Source organism: Argentina silus (assembly GCF_951799395.1).
Source record: "Argentina silus genome assembly, chromosome: 14".
Lineage (NCBI taxonomy): Eukaryota > Metazoa > Chordata > Actinopteri > Argentiniformes > Argentinidae > Argentina > Argentina silus.
The window spans coordinates 17539084-17546583 of NC_139668.1; the positions used below are offsets into that span (position 1 = coordinate 17539084).

General features: G+C 47.1%; 2 protein-coding genes across 2 annotated transcripts in view; both read right to left on the reverse strand.

Annotated features, from left to right (window-relative positions):
- Positions 1–1434, reverse strand: part of smyd3 (SET and MYND domain containing 3) — a gene marked incomplete at its 3' end in the record, with an annotated part of 39761 nt that extends 38327 nt beyond the window's left edge. The window contains exon 1 of the mRNA XM_083684233.1: positions 1253–1434. Coding sequence (XP_083540359.1) covers positions 1253–1413 — 161 coding nt within the window. The 5' untranslated portion in view covers positions 1414–1434. The remainder of the gene's footprint in view (positions 1–1252) is intronic.
- A 736-nt stretch (positions 1435–2170) lies between these two features.
- Positions 2171–7500, reverse strand: part of cnsta (consortin, connexin sorting protein a) — a 22165-nt gene continuing 16835 nt past the window's right edge. Inside the window, exons 11-12 of the mRNA XM_083684342.1 lie at positions 5042–5195; positions 2171–4568 (exon numbers count right to left, since the gene is read on the reverse strand). Coding sequence (XP_083540468.1) covers positions 4360–4568; positions 5042–5195 — 363 coding nt within the window. The 3' untranslated portion in view covers positions 2171–4359. The remainder of the gene's footprint in view (positions 4569–5041; positions 5196–7500) is intronic.

A 7500-nucleotide genomic window follows, 5' to 3' on the forward strand; every position in this document is an offset into this window, starting at 1 on the left:
TAGTGCAATGTAAGGGTCTCTCTCTCTCTCTCTCTCTCTCTCTCTCCCTCCCTCCCGTATCCAGTATCCGGCTCTTATCTGTCCATCCTGGTTCCCTGGTTCCCTGGTTCCCTGGTTCCCTGGTTCCCTGGTTCCCTGGCCCTAGCGTGTCCTCTGGGGAGTCCAGCCAAGGCCACCTCTGTCTGGGAGACTAGTGTCTGCTGTGCCCCATCGTCTGGTCCTCTCTGTTGAACTACCAGCACCATGACATACCATTACAGGGGCACAGAGAGAGGGAAAGCAAGTAACCCCTCTCTCTCTCTCTCTCTGCAGATGTGTATTGTGCAGGGAAGGTGAGAGCAGAGGGAGGACAGAGTGTGTGTGTGTGTGTGTGTGTGTGTGTGTGTGTGTGTGTGTGTGTGTGTGTGTGTGTATGTGTGTGTGTGTGTGTGAGAGAGAGAGAGAGAGAGAGAGAGAGAGAGAGACATTACATTCCTGCCTGTTTACTTGCTTTCCCTCTCTCTGTGCCCCTGTAATGGTATGTCATGGTGCTGGTAGTTCAACAGAGAGGACCAGACGATGGGGCACAGCAGACACTAGTCTCCCAGACAGAGGTGGCCTTGGCTGGACTCCCCAGAGGACACGCTAGGGCCAGGGAACCAGGGAACCAGGGCATGTATCTGGGGCAGAGATAGCCAGATATCCTCCTCCTCTATGCAGTCCTATGGACAGATAAGAGTCGGATACTCTGCCATGTATAAAACAAAAATGACCCCGAGAGAGAGACCCTTACACTGCACTACAGTCACACAGACGGAGAGCAATCAAGGGGGGGGGAAAAGAAATAAAGATAAGCTATCACGAAAAAGACAAGAGAACAGAGATTCCATGCCTGAGACCCTTTAGGGAAAAAGGAAAGATCAACATTGCCATCTAGTGGCCAGCTTTCAGTATAGCAGAGCTTATGTTCTGGGAAGCAGAGCAGGTCTTCATGATTCCATTCATCCCACATGACGTTTACCACCCGGTAACACAGTACGGATTGTGCTAGTACAGTCCAAAACAGGCCTAATCGCTAACTGTGTTGAACTATAAATGAAGGCGTGCAAAATGAATGACACGGTCCAAGTAAATAATCTCTAGCTACAGAAAGGGGCGGGCTATGGTCCAGGTAACCAGGTAACCAGGTAGCCAGGTAACCAGATGCTCGAATCCGTTATGCGCGCGCCTGTCTGACAGCTGTTTTGCTGTGACGTTGTGCCCGCGCTCTTACCTTGAGAAGCAGTTCTGGCAGACGTCTTTAGCGCATTTACTGGACACGCAGCAAGCGAGAGGTTCAGCTGTATGGATGAGTTCTCCGGCGCGAATTTTGTTTTTCGCTCGTAGCCCGTTTCCTTTCCTCGGACTGGTAAAACGTTCAATGTTTAGCGCCATGCCGCAGCCAGCCGCTCCACAACATGTGAGACCGGGAAAACTGTGTTTACATCCGCGTACAGCGTCAAACTACGTCATGACGTATGAGCGTAGCTGTGTGGCGAATTATGAGTTTTGTTTCCCTGATTATAGAAACACAACCACAAAACCCAAAAGTTGTGTGTGTGTGTTTATTTAACTTACTGCCTCTAACTCTGACTCAGAAATGCTTTTCCAGGCTAACCACCCAAGGCTATAACTTGTCCCCTGCTATAAGAGGCTCACTCAGATTAATAACTTTGAGTACTGTCTATACTTTAGGATTAAAGATTAATCCACTTGAATACTATTCAGATGTCCCTTACCTGTGATCAAAGTCAAACCGAAATGGAATTGTAGTGGCTATTGGGCTGCCTCATGTCCTGAAACTTGTAACTCCAGAGTATTTAATCAGGGGGTTGTCCCACTGAGCCCTGCAGTCACAACCCTGGGATCAACTCTGTGTCTGTCAGTCAACACCTACTGTACCGAAACCACCACAGGAGGAGCAGACCTCTAGATAAGATCGCTGGGGTTGCAAAAGGAGAGCCAGAGCAAGGGGTGCGTAGACTTTTGCAGGTCCTAAATGTTTAATAAATGACTGAAATGTTTTAGAACGTATGTTTCACTTTGAAAGTGTCCAGTAGGCAGTGTAGATCAGTGTGAAAACCCCCTAATGTAACGTATTTCGATTGACTAAATCACCAATATATTAAAAAGGAACACAGCACCAGATCAGTCCCAACAGTAAGATTTATTTACCAGTCAACAGAGAGAAACAGGTGTTTCAGGTAATAAACACTACCCTGGTAGCACAGTCTGCTCCTGCTTTAACCACTGCAGCAACAACAGAGTTGGCTAAAGCAAAGACAGATCGACACATCCAGGCTGAATCATCATCATCTCCTCCATGATCATTTCTCCAAAGACAGCAAACAAAAGAGAGACCTAATCAAACGTTAACCGACATCGGTCATCATCATTTCATAACATACAGAGTTTAAAAGTCTGAAACAGAGAGTTAAACTGTGACTTTTTCCAACAGACATCTCCTAAGTGGTGAGAGCCACAGTCATTGATTGTTCTTCTTTGAACCCAACTGCCTTCATGAGCAAATAAGGAAAAACTGACTTAAAAATCAACAATCTACGTATGACACCCACATCAAGCCAAAACAAGTAAAACAGAAATAGACATGCACAATCATGATTTTGATTTCAAAAGTTCTCTACTTTGATCTTTTTGACTCCCACATTGTGCACGTAATTGATATTACATAAATAATACAAATCCAAACCTTAAGACAGAGTCGTCTGAGCCAGCCAGAGGACACGCGCAAATAAAATAAAATAAAAAAAACAGATGGAGGGTGCGTCCCAATAGTGTAAAGTGGTATCCTGTCCTGGTCTCTTTTCCTTCATCTGGATGAATCATTCACAATAATAATCCAGATTATATTTTGCGATCCAGGATCAGATCTATCATCTGGCAGATTTTGAGTAGTATAAGGGAAATTAACCAGTTCGATCTGATCCTGGAAAGCCCATAAAATAATTCTGGTCCAGATCAAAAGTCTGGGCCCTTGTGGGTCCCTTATACCATAATGCTGTACTACCAGATCAGTTCAGATGAAGGAGAAAAGACGAGGAAAGGAAGTCACTTTATACTGTTGAGATGCCTCCTGAGAGTGACGACCCAGCCTACATCATTACTTCATCACTGAAGTCATCTGGTCTCCTGGGAGCGAAACTAATCAGGCAGACTTCGTGCAGTTCCTCCAAGTGACACATCAACAAAACAACAAATGATTATTTTTTTTTTGTCTTGGGATCAAACAATGAGCATAAATATTCCAAATAGAAATAATATTAAAAAAAAAAAAAATCCATCAATCGTAGGAGGTAATGCACTGGGGTAACAATGATCATGACAATTACATTAAGATTCCCCTAACTACAGTAAAGATACATACATACGTGCCTGAACAAATACAATTCTCAGCTGAACATAATATTCGTATTCTAGTACCGAACTAGTCTGTAGGACTTAAACATTCTTTTAAACACGTTTCTGACATGTATTGCTTTCTTGTCCATGTTGCATATATCTCTGACACATCAGGGGCCAATGCGACAACCAGGTTGCACATCAGTACCCCCAAAACAACCCAATAACCCCTGATACCCCAAAAACAAACCTAAGAATGTCTGACACCATACAATTCCTCTACAGAGGAACAAGGGAAAGTAAAATAATTTTATTTAAAACAACATTAGTTATTGGAGGATTTAAGACATTATTTTCATGTTTTCAGCTACAACACGATTGTTCATACTCGAGGTTCTGTTAAGATTAAAAACGTCAGCAGTAAACAAAGAATCGCGCCAGTCTGTAAAATGGCCAATTAGATGCTTCCTATCTGTGTAGTGGAGTCTGAGGTAAGCTCATGTATTGAGCTGATCCCGGGTCAGCATTTCTGGGTCAGTTGGTGACTCTTGTGCATATACCAGATTAAGTACTGCTCCAGGATCAGGACTAATAGGCGACGCAGCAGCCGATATCATAGGTGATGTCACTCTCTGTGTGGGTGAACCCGATGTAAAGTAGGCAGCAAATGTCCTCTTGACATACACACACACACACTCCCACCACAAACACTGGCCAGCCAGCAAGGTACTGGGAGGGGAGGAGACAGAGGAAGAGGACGAGGACTCGAGAGATTAGTTATTTTCAGGCCAGACAACTTAAGGTAAGAAGAAGAGGTAGTCCACCTTTCAAGAGAGGGGTGCTCATCCACCTTTCAAGAGAGGGGTGCTCATCCACCTTTCAACCCAGCCTCCTTTTCTTTCTCCCCCCTCCGTCTCTCTCTCTCTCTCTCTCTCTCTCTCCCTCCCCCATCCGCCCTCTCCTCTGCTCTCCTTCTCTCCCCTACGACCCAAAGGTCAGCCAGTGTCGTAGCTGATCCATCCCACGTTGCACCTGGGCGAGGTAGAAGTCCGCGTTGCGTGAGAAGTCCGTACAGACTGAGGAGTGGGCGTCCCCAAGAGCACAATAAAGGGCGGTCCCTCCCAGGCTGATCACCACGGTTACCAGGCAGAGCAGGAAGAGAAGCAGGCAGGAGTCTGCACCCACCTCATCTAGAAAAGGGCCAAAACAAACAAAGTTAGACACAATGGCTTCGTATCGACACATGTCAATGGCTTCCATTCTTGTTTCCACTAATTAAAGTAGGTGTACGTCATCTTACTATCCGCCTGTCCTGTCCTGTCCTGTCTTACCAGGTCAGTGGACGTAAGGTAAGGAGAAGAAGCTAGTTAAGGTCTACTGCACACTGAGCTGTGGCCTGAAGTGTGGTTGCCCAAAGAAACCATATCAACAACAAGTTGTTTTGGGGCTACTAACGCGCAACCTGGTTGTCGCATTGGCCCCTGATGCGTCAGAGATATATGCAACATTGACAAGAAAGCAATGCATGTCAGTAATGTGTTTAAAAGAATGTTTAAGTCCTACAGACTAGTTTGGTACTGGAATAAGAGTATTATGTGCTAGAATAGAATATTAGCCGCATGCACACAAGCAAGCACACACACACACACGCACACACACTTACCTTGGTCAAAACCTTCTTCGGGCACTTTAAACCGGACTCTGCGCTTGGCGGGGGGTTTGTGTTTGGGCGGAGCGGATTTGCCAGAGGCACACACGTCCTCCACACGCACGCTCCTCCTCTTCAGGATGGACACCAGGCCTGGGGTACGGGTGACCTGGAGAGCACAGGGTGGGAGATGGGAGCTGGTTACTCACACACACACACACTAACACACACACTAACACACACACACTAACACACACACTAACACACACACACACACACACACACACACACACACACACACACACACACACACACACACACACACACACACACACACACACACACACACACACACACACACACACACACACACACACACACACACACACACACCAGAGATTATGGGGAGAGCAGTGCTCGTCAAATGCCAGTAAACACTGACAGAGTCTCTCCACTAGGTGTCAGTATGTCTACAACAACTGCTGTACCTGTAAGGTGAATGTACCCAAGTATAAATCTCCTGAACACCAGGGGAGGCTGGGGGGAGGTAGAATCGGAGGACGGGCTCATTGTAATGCACGGCATGGAATGAGGATATGTGATACCTTTTTTTTTCCATTCCATTTCATTCATTATTCATTATCATCTGTCCTCCGATTTTTACCTCCACTAGCCTCCCCTGCAAAAACACTGCAATGTAAGCATCAACATCTGAAAACCTAAATAAACCCTTTATTTGTCGCGAATCTTTAAACTACAATACCCAGCATCCATTGTGTGCTTCCCACCAAACCTCAGGGTTTTATCACCTGGTGAAACCTAAAGCCACGGCACAAGAACACAGATAACCTGACAGATAATCTGTCTTCAGGAGCAACGTGTGCTTCGGTGGTTATACAGCACAGGGGAACCAAACTCAACTGAAGAGAGAGAGAGAGAGAGAGAGAGAGAGAGAGAGAGAGAGAGGGGATGGAGAAGATTGAGAAAAGATGGACAGATCGGGGGGAGGGAAAACAGGGAGGGGAAGAAAACGGAGAGCTTCTAAGAGGATAGATCATGTTGACGTCCATATGGGCAAAGAGGAAAAGCGGGGGGGGTTGGGGGGGTGGGGGTTGGGGGGGGGGGGGGGGGGGGGCGCTGACAGGGCACGGAAGACTATTACGAGAGAGGCAGCTTTTAAAGATGGAAACCCACTCCTGTTTTAATGAGCACCAGCACTTCACCCCATCGTAGTCACTCAGAGGATGCGTGTTCAACAAGACTCAACTCACATCAATTATGCAGAGGCCTGGAGCTCTGCAGCCATGTTCATAAAAGAGGCCCAGATCTGACCAGACCTGAAGAGAACCTCCCCAAGTCAGCCGCTGAGCGATCGGAATTAGTCTGGCATTTCCCCCATAATTTATACAAAATAAATTTACATAATTCATCATTTATTATACATAAATGATGCCAGAAATGCATCATTTATAAATAAGAATTTATAAAGAAATATTATATATAAATTATGAGGGAACTACTCGACAACCAGAGGGACGTTCACTCAGTAGCTGACGGAAGGTTAAGTTAGGACAGGTTAAGTTAGGACAGGTTAAGTTAGGACAGCCTTTAACAGCAATGTGCCTATTCGGGACGTGCTGCCTTGTGAATCAAGCGCACCCAACCACCCAGCCAGCCACCCACCCACCCACCCAGCCATCCTCCCACCCAACCACCCACCCACCCACCCACCCAGCCATCCTCCCACCCACCCACCCACCCAGCCATCCTCCCACCCAACCACCCACCCAGCCATCCTCCCACCCAGCCATCCTCCCACCCAGCCATCCTCCCAGCCATCCACCCACCCATCCTCCCATCCACCCACCCATCCTCCCATCCACCCACCCATCCTCCCATCCACCCAGCCATCCTCCCACCCGCCTCAGTGTGACTCTGTGGCCTCTTTCCTCACACTCTCCCCAGACAGCTCCATATTTGGCAACGTGGGGCTAATGAGTGCTAACACTGACCTGCTCTCTAATTACTCTAATTACTCTCTCTCTCTCTCTACCCTTCCCTCTCTCCCTCTCTCTCTCTCTGTCTGTCTCTCTCTCTCTGTCTCTCTCTCTCTCTCTACCCTTCCCTCTCTCTCTCTCTCTCTCTCTCTACCCTTCTCTCTCTCTCTACCCTTCCCTCTCTCCATCCATCTCTCTCCCTCCCTCCCTCCCTCCCTCCTTCCTCCTCTCCCTCCCCTCTTGTCTCTGACATATGGCTTTGTTTCACTTGGCTGGGGAACCCCCTGGACCCGACAGCCTCAGTACCACATCTACTCTGGCAGGGAGAGAGAGCCACTCTCGCCACATCAGTGACTTATTACCTGAAAAGAGAACAGAAAAAAAAAAGAAAACATCGAAAGACGTGATCGCCGCGGTAGACTCATCTGAGGAGAAGAAACCGGAGAAGAAACCGGATCATGGTTAGCCATTTTATTT